General features: G+C 42.3%; 2 protein-coding genes across 2 annotated transcripts; both read left to right on the top strand.

Moving 5' to 3' along the window:
* The first annotated feature begins 2,472 nt into the window (after positions 1–2,472).
* Positions 2,473–14,246, top strand: LOC124675297 (E3 ubiquitin-protein ligase SHPRH-like). Its single transcript, XM_047211361.1, has 19 exons — positions 2,473–2,951; positions 3,208–3,414; positions 3,902–3,963; positions 4,061–4,538; positions 5,063–5,263; positions 5,850–6,105; positions 6,622–6,865; positions 7,323–7,483; positions 7,576–8,172; positions 8,403–8,569; positions 9,150–9,363; positions 9,438–9,629; positions 10,745–10,861; positions 11,485–11,730; positions 11,919–12,084; positions 12,373–12,560; positions 12,921–13,072; positions 13,247–13,508; positions 13,587–14,246. Exons 1-19 carry the CDS (start codon positions 2,563–2,565, stop codon positions 13,845–13,847), a joined length of 4,560 nt encoding a protein of 1,519 aa, XP_047067317.1. The 5' UTR covers positions 2,473–2,562; the 3' UTR covers positions 13,848–14,246.
* Positions 14,247–17,096: 2,850 nt separating this feature from the next.
* LOC124675295 (transcription factor WRKY45-2-like) lies at positions 17,097–19,026 on the top strand. Its single transcript, XM_047211360.1, has 3 exons — positions 17,097–17,416; positions 17,743–17,847; positions 18,281–19,026. The coding sequence occupies exons 1-3, from the start codon at positions 17,097–17,099 to the stop codon at positions 18,897–18,899; spliced, it is 1,044 nt and encodes a 347-aa protein (XP_047067316.1). The 3' UTR covers positions 18,900–19,026.
* Positions 19,027–21,244: the final 2,218 nt, after the last annotated feature.

Here is a 21,244-nt window from a genome sequence, read left to right as displayed (position 1 = left end):
AAACATAATGATAAGGGATGTCAGTAATAGATAACAAATTTTACACCGTGATCTAAATACACAACTGGTTGGCGTAGTACCTGAACCAAGCTGCTTCTGCGCATTGTGAATGCATGCAGCCTAAACCTACACCTTGGGTATGGGCATTTAATTGTGAACCTACCTGGCTCACTTTTAATAACCTCATAATTATTCTTAGTGAGAATGTGATATGTAGTAATTGCATTACGGCAGTCCATCATCGTTTGAAACACGGTGCCTTTTGCAAGCTGAGGATCCTCCCTGTTCCACTCAATTGTTGGCAAGTCTTCACCTTCGTAATCGGCTAAACCGAGGCTGTCATCGTTCTCATTATTCTCTTCATCATCAGTCTCATCAAATCTGGCACCAAAAGCAATATCTTCCATGTATTGATCCTCCATTGCCTGCTTACTGCATTGATCTACCAATTCAGGAAACATTAACTCATCCTCATCATCTTCAGGAGACTGATCCCCAATCTCTGCATCGTCCTCCACATTGACCACAGGAACGATCTGGCTACCACTCGCACTCGGGGACAGATGGTGCTGCTGTGGACCTACAAGGATCGCCGCGGCGCACACTATTAGCAGAGGCAGCAACAGTAGAGAGACATGATGCCCGACCACCTGATGATGCCCCAACACCAGATGATGCATGGCCCCTGTCCACATGGACACGAATTTTACCGAAATGGCAAGAAGCATTCAAAGCAAAAAGAATTCCCAGATCATCGTCGGAAATTAGTGGAACCAATCTTCGCTCCGTCTTTGTTGAAATATTCGAAATGAAGCGCATCGCGAGGGCTCCAGGAGTACTTATCGAAGATGTTAGCTTTCAAATCCCTCAACGAGATGGTGGTTGCAACCACCGCAGGGAAGTAAAACCCATTCATTTGGCGTTTAGAATCACGCGTAAAGCTAGAATCCAGCCTAACCACCGGCTCGAAAAGCCGTGCTGGATCAATCCTATTCGAAAAGCAACGCGATTAGTTGAGCAACAACGATTGGCGCTCAAAAACCGCCTATCGTTAATTCACATAGGCGGACGATGCTTACCCGGATGGAATCCATGCGTTAGATCCCTCCGATTCCCAATCTTTTCCGCGGCGACGGGAAGAGGCGGTACACCGGACGGATATACAAACTCTACCGCGACAGGGGTAGATCTAGATCTGGTGGAGGCGGATCCTCTCCGCCTCCCGGGGGTGGTGGTGGGGGCGGGGCGGCTCGGCGGCGGACGACGCCATAAGGTAGGAGGGCGGGACGGCGTGGCGGCGAGGGGCGGTGTGTGAGCTCCTCCGGTATCGGGCGGAGTGGAAAGCTTTGGGTGAGCTCCTCGAGTCAACGAGTCAACATAGTTCGAAAGAAACGGTCAATTCAACACCAACGCGGCTCCCTAGCCGTCACCGGTAACGGTGAAGGCCTCCGATCAGACGGCAACCCTCCCGTCTGAGCGTCTGCAACGGGTTTCAAACTAGAGGGAGGGGAAAACTGAGGAAAAACTAAGGGGCTGGGAAAAACTGAGTACAACTAACGAACCAGGGGCACGAAAATAGAAATCCCTACTTAATATATTGATGTTTATTTTTTTAAAAATGTTACCTTCAAAAACCAGCAGAAAGTAAAATCGGATGGGTTTCTTCCAAAAAAAAAAACAAACTTGGACGCGTTTCCATGGCGGTTTCACACTTCCGTGACGTCGGCTGTGACTTCACCCGTTCAAATTGAACCCAGATCAGGGTGATTTTGGTATTCCTGGAAATTCAGCCAAAACCGTCTGGCTATCCTTCCTCGAATTTCGTCACAAACACAACAACTTGCCATCGCCTCTTCAAAAACTTTACCCCGACTGCCGTTCTGTTCCTGCAAAACCCCCTTCCCTCTCGCCGTGTCGCGTCTCCCCCGAGGGGACAGACGCGACGAGAATCGGAAATCCACGGCGCCGGAGCCTCCAATCTCCCTCCGCCGCCCCTCCGCCGCAATCCCCAATAGCCCCTACCTCCAGATTCCTTCCTTCTCCTGTCCCAATCGCGAGGATTTGGAGGATTTTGCAGCCGCCCAATTCCGCCCCAGCTCCCCCGTGCAAAACCCTCGCTCCCCAATGCTCCAGCGAATCCATTGACGACGCCAGATGGGGAGGAAGAAGGCGCGGCCGTCGCGAGCGGGGCGCGCCGCCGCCGCGGAGCCCGACTCGCCGAGCCCCCCCTCCAAATCGAAGCGCGCCGCCAAGGGCGAGGCGAGGAGGGACGTCCTGGTGGAGGTGGACGGCGGCACGCGCGGCCGCTGCGCAGACGACTGCCGCGACATCGCCGAGCTGGTCATCCGCGGCGCGAGGCTCGAAGGCGAGGGGAAGGACGGGGTCGACTTGGCGGCGCTGGAGGAGGCGTACTCGACGCTGGGGAGCAGCGGGCGCTCGCTGCGCCTGCGGGTGCGGGACGCGCCGGAGGACGGGTTCAGGCTGGGCCACTGGCCCGTGGTGCCGGCCGACTGCGTGCTCCTGGAGTACCACTCTGACAAGTTTGTTGCAGGCAGTGTGTTCATGTCAGGCCGGCTCGACGGCCCCGATGAAGGTGTGTCTGGTCTCGTTCATTTGGTCAGCCTGGGGTTCATGACGCTGCGGGTCGAGTTGCACAGCTTCCTCCAGACGAACGATGCAGCGCCGTCTATGGCGCTTCGGGTTAGGGTGGAGGTGACGGACCAGGCGTTCGCTGCGTGTGAATCGCTTTTGGAGGTCACCAGGCATCCCTGGAGGAAGAGCTTGATGAATGTGATGGCGTGGGTTCGCCCCGAGGTTACGACGTCAGCCACGATATATGGGATGGATGGTCTTGTTCCAGCGGTGGACGGTGGCGCTGGTTGTGATTTCACGCCGAAGAGTGACTCGCAGTTTGATCTTGCTGCTTTCTACGAAGCCGTTAAGCCTTCGATGTACGTGCCTTGCATCTCATGCTCTCATGTATTGTTGTTAGGAAATCAAATCAATCATTGAGGCAATTATTCTGGACTATTTAATTAATGCTTCAATAAATATGTGAAATTTACACCGAAATAAATGTGGCATTAATTATATGGTTTTGTGCCATCTAGAATCGTAGGTAACAAATTTGTATGTCTTATGATAGCACCATTCTCTTTCTGCCTGTTTTTTGATGTTTTTTTTTCTTCTTACTGCTTGTTGATATAGGGACGCAGTGCTGTTGGAAGAGGAGCTTCCTGATTTACTTCCTCATCTCAGACCATATCAACTCCGTGCAGCGAATTGGATGGTCGAGCATGAAAAAGGAAGTGCAGCTGTTTCATCACCCAATGAGGGTTATGTTCATCCTGCACCATATTGTGTTCCAATAGATTTTATTAACAAGAAGTCCAGGATGTTCTACAATCCCTTCAAGTAAGAGTTCAATGCATTTCACCTGTACTTCCCTGATGTTGTTGTGATTTCCTTTGTTGTGGATTAACATGCTTTGAACTACTGTTATATTAATTACCATTGAAATTTTGTCACCATGTAAGGAAAATATATGTCAATTTGATTTCATTGTTGTTGTTGGGGGGGGGGGGGGGGATTTTGGGTATTGCTGTCTGAAGGAAAGACGGGTGTATGTGATCAAGTAAGAGATTTTTTTCGGGTGTGAAAGGTTTGGCTTGACTTGGGATTTTTGTCATGGACACAGAACAGGGCTGCCTGCTGTTAGGATATGACATCTAAAACATCTTAGACTCCTATGCATATTATTATCTGCTTTGCATATTAGTTATCTTATTACCCAGTTGATCTTTTCCAATAGTGTATTATTTCCTGTGTCTAGATTTGGAATTTATTTGTTCCTATCAACAACCCTGAATAATTCAATTTCATGTAATCTGTTACTTTGCAGTGGAAATGTTTCATTGCAACCAGAGCCTTCTCCACCTTATGTCTCTGGGGGCATTTTGGCTGGTATGTTGATACTAAATGTCTGTACAGTGCAGTAATGTGTTGGCAACTCAGGATATCCATCACTAATTTCCTTTTTTTTATGGCTGAATAATTGTAGATGAAATGGGCTTGGGGAAAACTGTTGAGCTTTTGGCTTGCATTTTTGCCCATCGAAGCACATTTTCCATGGAGTGTTCTGTCTCTCAAACCAGAAAAGAATTAGATCGGATAAGTAGGCAAAAAAGAGATAGGATTGAGTGCATTTGCGGGGCTGCAAGTGAAAGTTCTGCCTACAAGGGGATATGGATCCAGTGTGACAATTGTGATGCTTGGCAGCACGCTGATTGTGTTGGCTACACACCCAAGGAAGATTTAACCTTTGATGATGATAATATGTTGTCAAACTGTGAGAAAGGCACCATGAAGCCAAAACGTAGAAGGAGAGCCACATATTCTATTGCAGAGACGGAAGAAAGCTACATTTGTGCAGTGTGCCTGGAACTTGCTGAAGCTGCTCAAACTACTATTTTCAGTCGTGCTACATTGATAGTATGCCCATCGCCAATATTGGCACAGTGGCACTCTGAAATTACCCGGTATGATTTCTCTTGTCCAAACAATAGCTGTGCAGTATCGTCTCAGTTCTTGAATGAATGGCAGAACCCTGCATTTTTCAAAGTTCGTAGATACCATTACCACTTATCAGAAAACTTAAACCATGTGCATGACCAATTGGCCATTCTATGAGCTGTTGTTTCTTCCTTCTTTTAGATGCACATCTCGATTGGAATGTAGAATGGCAATTTTGCTTTAACCATGCCGCTCCGATAATAATTTCCTCCTTTTCTCTGCTTGTAATCAGATCATTGTAGAAGTTCTGCAACTTTGAGTTGAAATCCTTCCCACATCTGTATAGGAATCAAGAATGCTCATGAGAAATTTGTTTGTATGCGCAACAGATTTTGCCAGCTCCTTCTAGTGTAGTACAATAAATGCTTATAATCAAAGCTTCAAGTGCCTTATCCAGTCTCAGTTATTTCGATGCTTAGCATTACCTGTTCTGTTCATTTATTATCTGCATATTATGATAGTGCTAACTGCTTAGTTTCTTTTCACTTAGACACACAAGGCCAGGATCTCTGAACATTCGTATTTATGAAGGTGCAAGGAACTTGGACTCAGCTTCTAACCAAAGAAATGATCTGACTGAGATAAGCACTGCTGATGTTGTTTTGACAACTTATGATGTCCTCAAAGAAGATCTGTCACATGATTTTGATAGACACGATGGTGATCGGCGTTTCTTGAGATTTCAGAAGAGGTAATATTTAATTTTCTCACGAAGTTTGACCGTACATGATCTCAACTGCTTATGCTAGTTCAAAAGTTGACTATAAATGGCATTTTGAGCCCGTCAGTTAATATGTGTTCATAACTCGTAAAGGAGTGTTGTCCCTTTAAATCTAGACATTCTGTAGACCCCCTAGTGGGCGGTCAAGGCTGTTAGCTTATTCGATCCGCAGGGTGTTCAACCATTCGTTATTGCACTTTATGTCATATTGTTGCTTCAAATCAGGGGAAGGATGCTCATGTCTGTATTGTATCGTTAAGAGTGCTCTTTATTGTGTTCTCCTGAGTAACGATTAAGGATTTCAGAATTATGATTTATGATACGTATCTGTTGGTCTTGCATTGCATGCTCTGAATGTGGAAACTTGCTAAACCTGAAAATGTTAGCATTAAGATGTAATTAGTTTGAGATTTTTTGTTGTTGTTGCTTAGAACGATGTTATACTGGTGATAGCTGACATAGAAGTGAACTAGCAAGTGCCATTAGGCCTGCCAATCATTCAGTAGTACCAAATAACTATGGGTTAACTTCTGCTGAACTCTCATTGTACACCTAGGTACCCTGTCATTCCAACTGTCCTAACAAGGGTCCACTGGTGGCGGCTTTGTTTGGATGAAGCTCAGATGGTAGAGTCCAGCAAAACTTCTGTTACTGAGATGGCAATGAGGCTAAATGCACAACACCGCTGGTGTATCACAGGAACTCCAATACAGCGCAGGCTTGATGATCTTTTCGGCCTTCTACGCTTTCTCAGGACAAGTCCATTTGACACATACAGGTGGTGGGTGGACATTATTAGAGACCCATATGAGGTACATTGACTGCCAGCAATATCTGTGAGCATTTAATACATCTTTATTAAACCCGTATGTTGCCCTAACTATTGACAAAAGAGTAAACACCATGATGTATTATTTACCATTCTTAGAAATATTAATCATTTACAGTGAAAGAACTTGCACGCATATCAATGATGGTGAAGACGGTGTAGTGAGGCACTAATGGCCTATTGACCTAGGATGATATGAGTTTTACTGTTAGCTCATAAGCTAATTGCTTATCTGTAGGTTCTTATACAAAAACATGCATGGATGATGAGCATATTTAAAAACTGTACAATCTGATTAAAGAACGCCGATCTTAGTGCCATTTGTTGATTCACGTAGCAATAAATGAATGATGCTGTGATGGAAAAGCATGTTTTTTGAGCTGAAATGGAAAAGCATGTAATGCTGATTACTGCTCAACAGCTTTAGTAACATTCCTTTCTTGAGATACTTGAAATAATCAAATCCATTTCCTCATTTCCTCGCTGAGTTGAACTGCAGAAAGGAGATATGATAGCTATGGATTATACACACAAGTTCTTCAAGGAAATCATGTGGCGCTCCTCTAAAATTCATGTCTCGCGGGAATTAAAGCTGCCTCCACAAGAAGAGTGTTTCTCGTGGCTCATCTTCTCGTCAATTGAAGAATATTTCTATCAGAAGCAGCATGCAACTTGCATGGACCATGCACATGAAATTATTAGACGTTTAAGAAATGATGCCAACAGGAGGGAACCAACATCAGGTACTTTGTCTATTATATCAGCTATTTTCTGAATCTAATTGCTAGATTTATACTGCGGGGACAGGATTCAACAATTCCGTTTCGTTTCTGTTGCTTGCTTTATTTTTATGTTTGGATGGAAATAATTATAAAGCCTAAACAACATGTATCACAGAAACACAATATACAAGAGAATGATGCAAGATCTGCATCTTCTCTCTCTCTCTCTCTCTCTCTCTCTCTCTCTCTCTCATGCCATGCCAATGAGATAATTTCTGGTTGAGATTTCCATATTTTTTCATATCTGCACTTGGACAAAGAAACCATGTGTACTACACACCATAAAGGGTTCTGTTGATGAGCACAAGTTTGCCTTCGCCGTGCTGTTGTGTTATCCAGTTGCTGTAGCAGATATCACGCTATAAAACTGTATTAAAAAAATCTGAAAACTGTTTTAACCTTTTGTCATTTCTTGTAGATTCAAATGCTTTATCAAATGTGTACCTCTCCAACAACGACACTGCCAAACTTCTAGTTCCACTGCTCAAGCTTCGGCAAGCCTGTTGCCACCCGCAAGTGGGGAGTTCTGGTCTCTGCTCTCTGCAACGTACTCCTTTGTCAATGGATGAAATTTTACAGGTGAATGACTAATGGTTTTACCTCCCCTATTGGTAGCTATTTTTAAAATGTTATTTTGTGCTTAAAGTTGTCCATTATCCTTTTCTACCCAGGTACTTATTGGTAAAGCAAAAGTTGAAGGGGAGGAAGAACTTAGGAAAGTAGTTGTTTCCCTAAACGGTCTTGCTGGAATCGCTATCATAGAACAAAAGAACCAAGAAGCTATCTCTTTGTACAAAGAAGCACTAGATTTTGCTCGTCAAAATATTGATGATTTTCGTGTTGATCCTTTGTTGAATCTTCATATCAACCACAATCTTGCGGAGCTGCTCAGGACTAGTTCTGAATATTTACAAGAATGTCCACTGAAAGTACAAGCTTCTGTTCTCTACTACAAACGAAAAAGAAAAGAAACTAGCCCTGTGCATTCAGAGCTATGTGGCATAAAGCGAAATAAAATATCTGAGAACAGTGGCTCAGATTTGGCAGCTGATGGTGCTGAAACCTCTGAGGACATAAATATTATTGGACAAGCATCCACAAGTGTAGAGTTGGATGCAGAGAACAATGCGGGATGCCACTCATCATCTGAATGTTTTGCTGATGGTTGTTTGAGAAAGACATGCAACACACTCAAAGAAAAATATTTATCAGTTTTTACCACAAAGTTACTAATAGCACAAAAGGATTTCAGCGCATCAATGGAAGAGGTTGATCTCGTCACTTTTCTGTTATTTTTGAGGTTGCAACTTGCAACGAGTAATCTTGACCCATGTCTCCTTTTCTTCCTTGGAATATTCTATGTATTGTTGTAACATTCTTCTCTGTTTTATTTTCGATCTTGCTTAGTGCTCTACTCCATGATGTTTGCCTCTACTCTAGTTCTTACAGTGTTCTAGATTAAATTCATCACTGTTTTCTGATGAGTTTGTGCCTCTAGGTCACCACTCTTAATAAAGAACTACAAAATCAGGGTATGCATTGGTGGCTATACGCTTTGGATTCCATTGAGAAGAATAAGGAGTCCGCCGATGAGCTACTTAAGAAGGTTGATAGTTTTTCCACTAAGAGCACCACTGGATTGGGTACAGCGGGAATATCGTCCAGGTCAGCACAGAACTTTGTTCGGTTTGTTCTCCTTGCAATTTATGGTGGTTTCATTATTTTTTAGGAACTTATAGTGCGAAAAGTGTTTTTAGCTCCCGAGCTCCAGTGCTCTCGCTATGTTAAGAAAAATTTAAAAATATTTTTGCAAGTTATAAATTCATGAAAATAATTCTGAAGACTGTCATTGATACATTCCACAATCATGCAAAATCCCAATCCGAAATTATTTTTATTTTGAGCTAGATAAAAATGACAAAATCTGATATGTTTTGAAGATTTGAAAATGACTACTCAGATCTACAATTTTGTCATTTTTGTGTAGCTCAAAATATTAAGTATTTGAAATTGATTTTTCGCAGGTTTGTGGGATACATCATTGACTATGTGCGGATTTTTTTCCAGAATTTTTTGAAACTCAAAAATATGATTTTTGATTTTTTATTTAAAACGAGATCACCGGTGCCCATGTGCACCAAATCTCTGTCCCTTATAGTGGCTTAACTATCTAGGAATGAGTATCACAAAATTCTTATCTTTTTAGTAGTTGATAGATAACTTGGTTATTTTGTTCTATGCATAGGGTTCAAACAATTGCTGGCTTGAAGTATACCATTCAATCTGGTATTGATTCCCTGCAAGGTTCAAGGCAGCAATTAATGATTAGGCTTTTGGAAATAGATAAAACAATGGATAACCCAAGGGACGAAGACATTGAGGGTCAGAGATATTGTCCGAAGTGCTATGATGGTACTGGTTCTTTGTGCATGCAGTGTGAACTAGATGAGCTGTTTCAGGTAATCTTGTATGCTCGTGCTCTTTAATGTATTTCTGATCAGATGAAATTAATCATGGATTTCATCACTTCTAGGGTTATGAGGCACGGCTCTTTGTTGTTAAGAAATCAAACAATGATTCTGTTATTGCTTCAATAGATGAAGCACAGGATTTGCAAAGACGAAAATACGAGTTGAATCATTTCTTCCGTAACAAAAAAGCTAATGAAGGATCTGAAGTTGGCGGTGACAATAATAATCCAAGATCTGCTCGGGAAAACATACAGGTGACTTTTACTCTATCTTCATCGAGATGATGGTTGTGTCTTCCATTCGTACATATAATTCTGTACTCCCTCCATTCCATAATTCTTGTCTTCCATTTGTAATGAGTATTGTCAGTTGTCACTTCATTTAATTATGCATTGACAGTTCTTCTAGGATAGTGTTACACCTTTCCATTTTTTGAAGAAGATAGAATACCCTTTATTTTACCCTTTTAGAGTTCATCCATCTTTGTAATACCAGGTATCCTTTTTTTTCCTTCTAGAAACTTCCATCCAAACCTGTCTAAGTTGGCTTTTATATCCCTCTACTGATTTTTCCTTGCGCGGCCATTAATTAATTGTTAGTGCTAGTTTGGTAAAGAAAGAGTATATTTTGTTCCATTTGTGGAAACATCGTGCGTTTTACAATTAGTATTTTAACATCTTGCATGCCTACATATAAATTACGTAATCAAATGCTCTTGTGCTCTGCATTAGCCTTTGAAAGTCATATTGTATATTTTTCATTCCTAACCATCTCACTCTTTTATAAGCTGTTTTTTCGCTAATTTCTTTCATCTTATCCTTCTCTCTGCAATACTAGATTCTTTCTAATAATGTCTTAGTTTCATGATTCATACTACTTCCATTCCGAAAAAGAAGGCGTATACATATTTTCTAAAGAAGGTGTAAGTTTTGACCAAACTTGTAGAATAAAATATTAACATTTACAAGACCTAACAAACATGATACGAAAATATATTGCCTGATGTATCTAATGATACTAATATAGATGTTGATAATTTTTTCTATAAGCTTAGTCAAACTTTAAGTTGTTCGGCTTTCAGAAAAAATTATGCGCCTTCCTTTCTGGAATAGAGGTAGTATATCACAAACAAGGGCCTAAATACATCACTGGACCACTGTCAGATATGATTTTAGTTTAACTTCTATCTAACTTAAGTTAGCTAGAAATGTTTTTTTTCTAGTGTCAGCTATCTTCAATTAAATCTGGCATTTAAAGAAACCAAAAGTGATCAACTATTTACCTGTTATTATTATCCTTTTATTGAACATTATCTATAATGCTTCTTAAAATACATTATTATAGTCTTGTATGCTCCTTTCCTTTACAGGTCTACAGGCATCCTTCTCGGACCGAGACTGCCCTGAAGGCTGTTCGGACCCACTCAAAGACAGTACTTGGAAATCAATATGCTGAAATTGCAAAGAAACATTTGCTTCTTTTTGAGGTACGTCAGTGTGTATATTGACGCCTTTTCTTGTTGCATGCTGGAAATTGCCATTTTAATGGGCATTGGCGAATTTTAGCACTGCGCATTTTGTACTGTAGCACAAGAAATATCAAATAGAAGAAGCAGATGATTGGGAAAAAGGAGTAACTTTTTCTTGAAAGTGAAAAGTGATATTTTGTCGTGTAATGATTTTTAATAAGAGGAAGAACACCTCTTTCGGCCAATACTACTCAGCCTCTTATCAGTGTAAAACGTGCTACATCTCGTTTGATGATTGATTGCATTTGGTAATATCGGAGAAAATATCAAGGTGACATAATGAAACTATGAAAGAGAACTACAAGGGAGACCCCATACACCAATTAGGAACTAAATTCATGTCTGTGGTACTTGTACCCAGGTGGTTTATCCACTCCTCCAACCAAGTGAGCTAGGTTCACTTCCTACATCAAGGGGACATACATGCCTATCTACTTAATTAGCTGTCATTTTGGAAATCCTGGCATATCTCAAACCTTAAAATATTGCTTACCTAATGGTCTGTATATTTAGTTTAAAAATATGAAGGTTGAAAACATATTCTCAGTTAGGATATTCTCTGACCATGATTGTTAATTTAGGCAATGCGCAAGGAGTTCTCTCTTGCAAGGAGTTTGTCAATTTGTCAGAACCAATTACTGCGTGCTCATGATGAGATCAAGATGTCTATCTCGCGGCTGCAGCTCAAAGAGAATGATGATGAGCCCAGTGCTGTCAATATTGTAACCAGAGAAGAGCTCATACCATACAACGTGCAATTCACGAGTGACAAATTCTTAGCTCTTGCATCTTTAGCTCGTATAAGAGGCCAACTTCGGTACCTGAAGGTAAAATAATCAACTCTTGTGCTCTGCTATCTACTTGATATTCTGTTCTGAAATTCTCTTCCTGAAAGCAGAACCATTTTCCGTCTGGATAACTTCTAATCATTTGGTTTAAATCTACTTGTATGTTCCCATTACCTGTTTCAGCGAGTTCTTTTATAGATGTTGATCACATTTCCATGTACATCTAGGGATTGATGCTGCCCAAGTCAGGCAACACTGCTGATACAACAGCTTCTTTCCCTGCCACAGGGCAAACTGATTCTGAGATAAGCAATGAACAATGCCCAGTTTGTCAGGAGAAGATTCTTGAGCAAAAAATGGTTTTCCAATGTGGCCACTCCATGTGCTGCAAGTGTGAGTACCCATGTTTTCTCCTCAAGTTTATTTACATGTGATACTGTATGTAGTTTTGCTTAAATTTACTTCAGTTGAAGAATAGCATTAACTGATGCAGTTAATGCTTGTGGCCCTCCGCTTTTGGCTGTTCTGTTATAAATATATAATTTCTCTCCCTGTTTGTTGTACTATAGATTTTGCCTTATCAATCTTTTCATGACATCCATTGATTTTATTCATGACATATGTCCATTTGATGTATAATAAACTCTGTTTTCACTGAATTTATCTCCTCGATGCTCTCAGGTTGTTTGTTCCTGACAGAACGAGCTGCAGGGAGGCACCAAAAATGGATTATGTGCCCTACATGCCGTCAACGTACTTATCTTGAGAATGTTGCTTTTGTGGTCGAGAAACAGAGTGAAAATGCTGATAAACAAGCCGAGGATTTGGCAGAAAGCGCTATTTCTGTCCAAGGTTCATATGGAACAAAGGTTTCTTTTGTTTTCCTTATGACCATTCTGTCTGTTGCATGTTTCAAATCTATTCTTTCTGCCTATTTGTCTGTTTGTAATAATTTAACATGGAAGGCGGCAGGTAATGCGCTCTGGTGCAACAAGTAACCTTTTGCGCTAACCTAACTTTTTGTAAAACTGAGTTGCTTGTTGCTTGATTCTTGGCCAAGTACATTGCTATGCAACTGATGTAAATGTTGTTACTCGGCCGCACTTCATTTTTTCTTGAGGAGCAGTTTTTGCGATTTTGAATTACTGGTGCATAGGTCATGTACCTCACTGAGTTCTCCAACAGTTTTGTTTAAATTGATTTAATATTTTTTCTTTTCTTGAACTAAGATTGAAGCTGTAACAAGAAGGATTTTGAGGATCACTTCAACTGATGGAGCAGCCAAAATACTTGTTTTTTCAAGTTGGAATGATGTTCTTGATGTGTTAGAGCACTCCCTTGCTGCTAACAACATCTCTTATGCTCGGATGAAAGGAGGAAGGTGAGATACTTGTAGCTAAGGGCATACATGCTTTAATTGTCAATTCGATTTTCATCATTTTCTTTTTTCATGTTCGCTTCCAGTCCTTGCTAGTCGTTATTTAGCGAAGTCTTTTTTTTGTATGCTGATCTTATGGACATTGCAGTCGCTTAATGGAAGTTCATTTTCCTTCAGAAAATCACAAGTGGCCCTCTGTCAATTTAAAGGTCAGGCATCCAGTATAAAAGGAGAGAAAGTGAAGAATGCAGTTCCCAAAATACGGCATGTTCAAGTATTGCTAATGCTTATCCAACATGGCGCAAACGGTCTGAATCTACTGGAAGCACAACATGTGATTCTATTGGAGCCATTACTAAACCCATCGGCTGAGGCACAAGCTATCAGTAGGATCCATAGAGTTGGGCAAGACAAAAGCACATTTATCCACCGGTTTGTAGTAAGCACCATGTCCTATGCTCATTTATTTCATGTAAACTATGCTTGGAAAATATTCTCAAAGAATTATTGATGTCAGGTGAAGAAAACAATAGAAGATAGCATCTACAGAATGAACAGGGGTAGAGCTGTCTGCTCCACGATCAACCGTAAGTCAAAAAACTTCAAAGACGAGCTTGCTTTGACGCTGAAGGATGTCGAGTCACTATTTCCTGTGAAAGCACCTGATCAGCCTCCAGATGAGGAGAGCCAAAATCATGGCGATAGCTTGAGGAGTCTGCCTCCGTATGTTGCTGCGGGGTTGGCTGCTGAAATGAGGGCTACCAATAGAGCGACATGATAACCAACATTAAGTTAACAGAAGTTATCTTGGTCTGAATGGAAATTTCAGTGCTCTGAAAGCTCAAGGCGTCCAACTTCAGATCACAGAGGACAACAATAATTTTAGATGAATGGATATGATATGGTCATGAAGTTGTCGCATCACAAGAATCTGTCATGACTGATAGAATGGCGTGGAACACCGGAGCCAGTGAGGCTGTGAAGGTGTAGGTTTAGGGAGGCGATAAATTTGTAACATAGGCTCGTTAGTTTGACATTAGGATGAGCAACTTAGCATGTAACATGGCTCATCTCATGTTGCTTCTTTGTTATGGTAATTCTGCCATGACAGCTTGCGTTTGGTGTACAATGTTTATGAACGTAGCATGTATGGTAATAATGCAACATGTACAGTTTTCGTTGCTTGTGGCATATTTTAGTTTGTGCACCCTGGGCACGCCCAACTTGTGACTGTGGCTTGCGTCGAGTATTCGGCTGTGCAGGCCGACAGGGTAAATGGGCAACAGTTTCTTATGTCTTACTTGATTTGGTTTGCTGTTTTTCTTCTGAATTTGTCTTCCTGTCGTTTTTCTTCAGAAGTTGTCATGTTGTCGTTGAATATGTACCTACGTGGAAGAAATAGACATGTCTTCTCCAAAGCACGAAAATAACCATATCTGTTGGGGCCCTAGCCCCCCTAGTTTAAATTATGTTGTTTCCGTGTTTCCCTCATCCTAGATGAGGGAAAGACCAGTCATCCTAGATGCAATTATGTTTACAAGAAAACTGCCAATGAGTAGCAGTCAGTTGGCTTGGCAGATACTGCTCTCTTGCAGTTTGTTGCTGTGCACAGTGCGCTGCACACAAGAACACATGTAGCAATTTTTAGTCTGGGTGAGAAATTTGTAGTTCTCTAATGTACTTGTAGGCATGGACGGATCCACATTGGGTCATGGGTGTACACCTGAACACCCAAATTTTTCTATAACTTCTCCATACATATTTTGTACATTGGACATATATGTCAATTGCATTATTGTTCGATCTGTATACTTAGTATTCAACCGTCCATGCTATGTAGTATGGTTGTGCTGTAATTTTCTTGCCTTGTAATCTCTTAACCTTTTATATATAGTACACAAAACTATATTAAAATCTGTAGCATGCCTGTTACTTTGGACAACTCTCCAATTTGAACACCCAAAGTTGAAATCCTGGATCCGTCCCTGCTTGTAGGCGTTGTCTAAGGATAGAAAATTGAGCCAGCCGACTTGTGTCCTGTAAGCGTAGTTGCACACATTGGTTCTCTCCTTCCCGCTTGCACTGCATGAAAAGTGGAAACTCTGAAGTGCCAACGTGTCATGAAAAAAGACACGATAACTGCATATATATGCATCGTATATTTGAGAAAACTATGTATGGGGCAGCTGCTGCTAAACCCTTTTACTACATAGCCTGGCGGTGGGGTGTTTTGTTCTTGTCTGGTTCGTAAGACAAGAGATTGATTTACGCCAATCACCGCCATGTTAGTCCACACAGCCTTAACTAAGATGTTAGTTCCCAAGAAGCGTGAGCATGTAAACTTGTGTATGTCAGGTTGCGTTCTTTGTTACTAATGGATGTCTGATAGTTTATCAGCTTCTTCCAGCCTGGGGTGTGCCCACTTGTGAATTGTGACTGCATTTCCGCGGCTGTGAAAGTTGATCAGCATGATAAATGGGTAGAAATGGGCGTGTCAAATAAACTATATCTGCTGATCTCTTTCCCTTTAAACATCTAAGGGCCTCTTTGGTTCAAAGGATTTTCTTAGGTTTTGTAGAGAATTCTGTTGCTAGTATTGGAAAGCATGTATTTTTTTTTGTCACAACCTACTTTGCATGCAATTGTGAAGGAAATTTTTCATCGTGTCCAGCCTCATTGAAAATTATCCTTGTTTCAATGATAATTACAGTGTGCACCTAATCTTTCCGGAAAAAATCCCGTATTTTTCCTATGGCATAGTCTTGCTATGTTCATCTTTGTTTCAATGATCAATAACATAGATCACACATTTCTATGCTCAGATCCAACATGGTATATTATCAAATTCCCACGGTTTTCCTGTTACCTTGTTCTAAAAGTTCTTCGAATCAAATAGGCAGTAAACGTGTTTTCGTGAGAAGATTGTGTCTGCAAGACCCAGTCGTCCATGTTGCCATCATGCACGATGCATGTGCTGGGCCAAAGACCAGTCTTCCTAGATGCTAATGTTTCTTAAGAAGATTGTCTCCGAGCAGCTAAATTAGTTGTCTTGGCAGATGCTCCCCACTTGGGACACAACTTGTTGGGGCGCATTGCTAATTATTAGTTGTTTCCTGAATGTTTCCTAAGAAGATTGTGTCTGAGCAGTTAGGTGTTTTGAAAGATGCTCTACCTTGGACGAGTTGATGGCGAGCAGGGCACAGTGCACTGCACAAGGGAACAATTAAAGGTATAGTAGTTTCCTGAATGATAATTTATTAGCTATAGGCTGAAGAATATGGCTAAATATTTTTGCAAGTGAACAATATGGTTCAATTGTCACTCCCTCTATTCCATATTAATTAGCTGTGATGATTTGGATATATCTAGACATATTTTGTAAATATATATTTAAATCAGCGATAACAAATATGGAACGGATGGAGTAGTTCGCTGAGTGCTTATTAACTCGTTAGTTATAAGCATTGCGCCTACGGTTAAAGTCATGTGCCAGACGACTTCCGTGAGACTTGATAGAAAAGTGGCACGCGTTAATTTGCCCTTCTCCTAGCCTCTAGCTTGCACTGTTAAAAAAATGTTACTGTATTACTCCACTATATATATGCATGAACTAATGGTAGTTATTAGTAGATTAATCGTAGTGGTAACATCATGACTGTGCAACCCATTTTGCAAGGGATTTGTGCAGGAGACCGAGCCACGACTGACGACCATGTATGAGACAGCCGGGCGTCGATGAGCTCACCCCGCTGCGTCACGGCGATGACCGGCGATGACGACCCGACGTCGCCTTGCGCGCGCGCAGGGACACACATCTGGCCGGGGCCCGCCTGCGCGCGCCTAGCTCTCCATGTTCCGCGCCACTTCCTCGCGCTCTATCGCCTCTTACTTTTCCCCCTAACTTCCCACCGCGCACAGCATAGCGCACCAATAAAAACTACTCTACGGCGAGGACACCCTACCTAACTACTCTACGGCCGGCCGGGAGTGCAGCTTTGCTAGCTCGCTTGCTTCGCCCCCATAGAGCATGACATCTTGTGGCGGAGGCGGCGATGATGGCGGCAGCCGCCCAACACCGGCGGTGGTCTACGACGACCTGGTCGAGGTGCGTGAGCACGCCGCGGCGTTGCAGAACATGTTGCAGGGATCGCCGAGCGTGGCGGCCATGGACGCGGGGGAGTTGGTGAAGGAGATGATGGGCAAGCTGTCGAGCGCCATGTCTGTGCTGGGCACCAGTGGAGTCGTGGCGTCGTCGTCGGGAGCAGGCCGGGGATCCGGCGCGAGGAGGAGGAGGTCGGGCGCGGCGGCGGTTGCCGGGCTGCAAGGCCGGAGAAGCTCGAGGAGAAGGTGAAGAAATTCTAAAACCCTTACTTAATCGACCATATCGTACAACTAGCTAAGCTAGTACTAGCTCTTACTATAACATGCACTTCAATATGCATGCGATTTAACAAATTACCTTGCAAATTGGGCTAGCCTAGTGGGGGAACTTTACGCGCCAATGATCAGTGGAAGAAAAGTAGCCCTTCTCCTCTTGTGATAAAAAAGACGAAAAGTACATGCATGCATCTAAGATCACTTAGAGTCTTTGGGCATGGAAAGATGCATGCATGGGCATATCAAATCACACGTAGTTGTTCCTACTAATTCTGTCTGCTGAATATGTATGGCAGGACGAAGAGCCCTTTCATCAAGATGGTCACGACTACAACGCTCAACGATGACAATTCATGGAGGAAGTACGGGCAGAAAAATATACATGCCTCTACTAACCCGAGGTACACATATTAGTTGCATATATGTACATGTAGATACATGTACTGATGAACTACTCATATTTGTAATTGTTTTGTTGTGCTGCCACTTGATTCGCAAAAAAATAAAATTATGAAGTGAGATCTCGCCGTACGCAGTTCCGAGAAAGAAACAACACAATTTCAACATGCCGACTTGTGAAGTTGAATCGTTCATCCAAGCTAGCCAAGACACTTGCCAACTTGTTGATTATACCCTAGCAAGTTGAGCTTCTCAATTTCATTTTCTTTATGAAGTTGAGCTTTTTGATTGATCACTCCTTGATCAAATGCATATAGCACTAGTTGCATAAGTACTGTACGTATGCTCTAGATAGCTAGCTAGTAGACTCGTACGTACCTCACATAGGTAGGAAAAAGTTGCAGTGAGTACTAATTTGCACACATGTGTATCCAGGAGCTACTACAGGTGCACGCATAAGCCAGATCAAGGATGCATGGCCACGAGGCAGGTCCAGAAGTCGGAGTCCAACCCATCGGAGCTCGAAATCAGCTACTACGGTCAGCACACCTGCAGGGACCCCTCCACGTTTCCATCATTCATCGTCCAAGGCGCCGCTGCGCCGACGGATGGTGCGCAACTCATCAGCTTCGCACCCAATAATGGCGCCGCCGCAAGCACCAGCACGGGCGCCTTATCTCATCGTCTCCTGAAAGAGACGATGGATCATCGGGTGCTCTTCTCCCACTTCTCCAGCTACAGCTCCTCGCCGACTCAGGAGGGTGGTGCGCCCAGCAGTTCGCCGTCACCGGCTTGCCAAGAAAAGTTCATGCAGTATGCCGGCGGGCAGCTCGCCGACGTTCTGGGGCGGACGACGTCCACGTTGACCGTTGGATCAGCACCGACGGAGTACTGGCCGGTTGTGGGGGACGCCGGCGTCGACATGGATGCTGCCGCAGGCATGGTGGACAGCTTCCCTTCCTCGCCGAGCAGCCTCGGGTTCATGTCAGGCTCGCTCGGATCGTTTGGCAATAACCTTGGTGGTGACGACGACCTGTTTGACTTTGATTCCTGACGATGGAAGATGCATCCATGCATGCATGCTTAACACGCTTGCAATTTGCATGCATGGTATAATAGTAGCTCATTTTACTGGGCATGTAAAGATTTGGACATGTATACGTATGTATAGCTAGCCAATAACGGTAGCTAGCTACATAATGTGTATTGTATTGACATGTAACCTCCGTTAGTTTGCATGCGTCAAAAATGGAAATATGTACACATGACCTTATATTGTGGGTTTGTAAATGCTTATATCTATATGTATATGATCGTGGAAATATGTTCAAAACAAAAGTATTTGGCTGTTGTTGATAAAACCTCGGCAAAATTAGTTTCAACTTTTAAGGAACCTTGAGAAAAAAGGAGTTATGAGTGCAATATTCTATTAAGAGAATGGCGTTGCTTATAGGAAAAAAATGGACCAAAGAGAAAAAAAAAAGTTTGGCTAATCCTACTAGGAAACACATGAGTTTTTCACGGAAATTGAGTAAATTAGTATGTACATGTTAGAAATTTTCAAACGGGTCTAACTCCTGCTACAAAAAACAATCCATAAGAATTTTGGAGGAATCATTCCTTTGAACCAAACGGACTATAGGAAATGAGTAATGCTACATCTACGGAATCAATCTACGGAATCAATCTACGGAATCAGTTTACGGAGACGGTGTGGGATCATGTGATTGGAAGGGACTCAGCAGTTGCCCCGAGTTTTTCTCAACCAGCCGAACCATCGATTGCCACGTTTGTCCGTAGGCGGATTCCGTAATAAATTTGCCCGTAAGCCCAGCATTATCGATAGGAAATTATCCTATAAAGTGGAATGATACAGAACTCCTTTGAACCAAAAGAGGCCCTAAGGTTCCTACGTACCCCAAGTTTTGGGCGGATAAATATTTGAAGTCGAACGCTTCACGGCAGCATATTGAATGCGACGACGTCTTGGATGCTTGCTTTCTTGATGCTGAAATTGTGTCTCACCTCTCAAAGGACCACCCTTTCACGATCGCCACTTAGCACCTAGTAAACCTGATGCAGGGGATCAACGGTTGCTGATCATAATATGCCCGAGGATTGGTAGAATGCTTTTTAGCAACACATCTCTATGAAATGCATGGCAACATTTTCAGCATCCACCTAATCTGCATCATACGTTTGGAAGAAGAGAAACCACTACAATTCATGATGAGGATAAACCTTCCACGGTGGCATCAATGACCTTCAATAATGGCATTGGTCGGCACTCCACATGTTCTGTAGTTTTTTATGAGAAGTTTGCACGTGGATGCTCATAGTTTCTAGGCTTTGGCCATCAACCAAACTGTCCGTAACTATCACTACATATCTTCTTAGTTGAAACTTGAAAGGTAGTGCTCCCGCCGGTTTCTGAAAGTACTAAAATTCCATCTTCCGCAAGATTTAGAATGGCTTCTTGTGGCTTGTGGGGTTAACATGTGTATGTTAAACAATTGTTCATGGTTTGCCAGTATATCAACCTGGTTTATAACTACCTTTTTATAGCCTTAATTAAGTTACCCGTATATGGTTGTTTATTAGACGATGCATGTCACTAGCCAGCAGCCCTTGAAACCAACCAAAAACCAGGTGTCTACGTCGATGCTTGGTTGGACCAATGGATATCCACGTTGGCCCACTGACAGCGAAAGTTGGAAAATATTTTCTTTGCAAACAGAGTTATTGTCACGCCAACTTTCCAAGTCTTTCACTCCAAAGACTTTGACTCAAGCGCATATATAGCAGTGCAAAAACTAGTGCAATTGGCTCAACCACTCGACACATGGCTCCAAACATTTTTACATAGAAATTTAATAGAAGTAAATGAACTCGTGCACGCGTTAGTTCTTTCCATGGCGATAAGCTCAGCGAAACAAAAGCAAAGAACATGTCTATGTTCCTTGAAAAAACAAAGCGATAGATGAAAACTACTTTTCTGTCTATGGTGTCAAGTTCTCAAGTCAGTCAGTTAACATCCAATTCTTATCAGATAGGACTTTACATTTGTAAAAGCTGAGTGTTCTTTTTTTCTCATTTGGCGTATATGCTACCAAGTAAGAGTTGAGCTAATAGAAGCTTCGCCGCTGATTAAAGTCTAAAGATGCGGTCCTTTCGGTTCGTGAAGAAGATTCAACTAGATACTGTGAAGTGTGAACCTTCTCTGTCTGCTAGCTAGTAGTGCATTGTTATCCTACTTTTGGTGTATATGTGGATCTAGCTTTCTGCTTATGTTCATGGGTTGTCCCTAAAACTAGAGTATAATCAAAGTACCATCTAAGAATGTCGCAATAATCGGTACATGAACTTTGTAATAAGCTAGAAATCTAGTTAAAGCTGTCA

This window comes from Lolium rigidum, chromosome 7 (assembly GCF_022539505.1).
Source record: "Lolium rigidum isolate FL_2022 chromosome 7, APGP_CSIRO_Lrig_0.1, whole genome shotgun sequence".
NCBI classification, from domain to species: Eukaryota; Viridiplantae; Streptophyta; class Magnoliopsida; order Poales; family Poaceae; genus Lolium; species Lolium rigidum.
The sequence above is the reverse complement of the archived record's forward strand: the minus strand, read 5'-3'. Positions and strand labels throughout refer to the sequence as shown.

Excerpts from the sequence above, each read along its gene's own strand:
- LOC124675297 (XM_047211361.1), top strand. The coding sequence starts at position 2,563 with ATGTCAGGCCGGCTCGACGGCCCCGATGAAGGTGTGTCTGGTCTCGTT. Across the intron at positions 7,484-7,575 it reads CAATGGATGAAATTTTACAG|GTACTTATTGGTAAAGCAAA; the intron begins GTGAATGACTAA and ends TTTTCTACCCAG. Across the intron at positions 8,173-8,402 it reads TCAGCGCATCAATGGAAGAG|GTCACCACTCTTAATAAAGA; the intron begins GTTGATCTCGTC and ends TTGTGCCTCTAG.
- LOC124675295 (XM_047211360.1), top strand. The coding sequence starts at position 17,097 with ATGACATCTTGTGGCGGAGGCGGCGATGATGGCGGCAGCCGCCCAACA. Across the intron at positions 17,417-17,742 it reads CGGAGAAGCTCGAGGAGAAG|GACGAAGAGCCCTTTCATCA; the intron begins GTGAAGAAATTC and ends TATGTATGGCAG. Across the intron at positions 17,848-18,280 it reads CATGCCTCTACTAACCCGAG|GAGCTACTACAGGTGCACGC; the intron begins GTACACATATTA and ends ATGTGTATCCAG.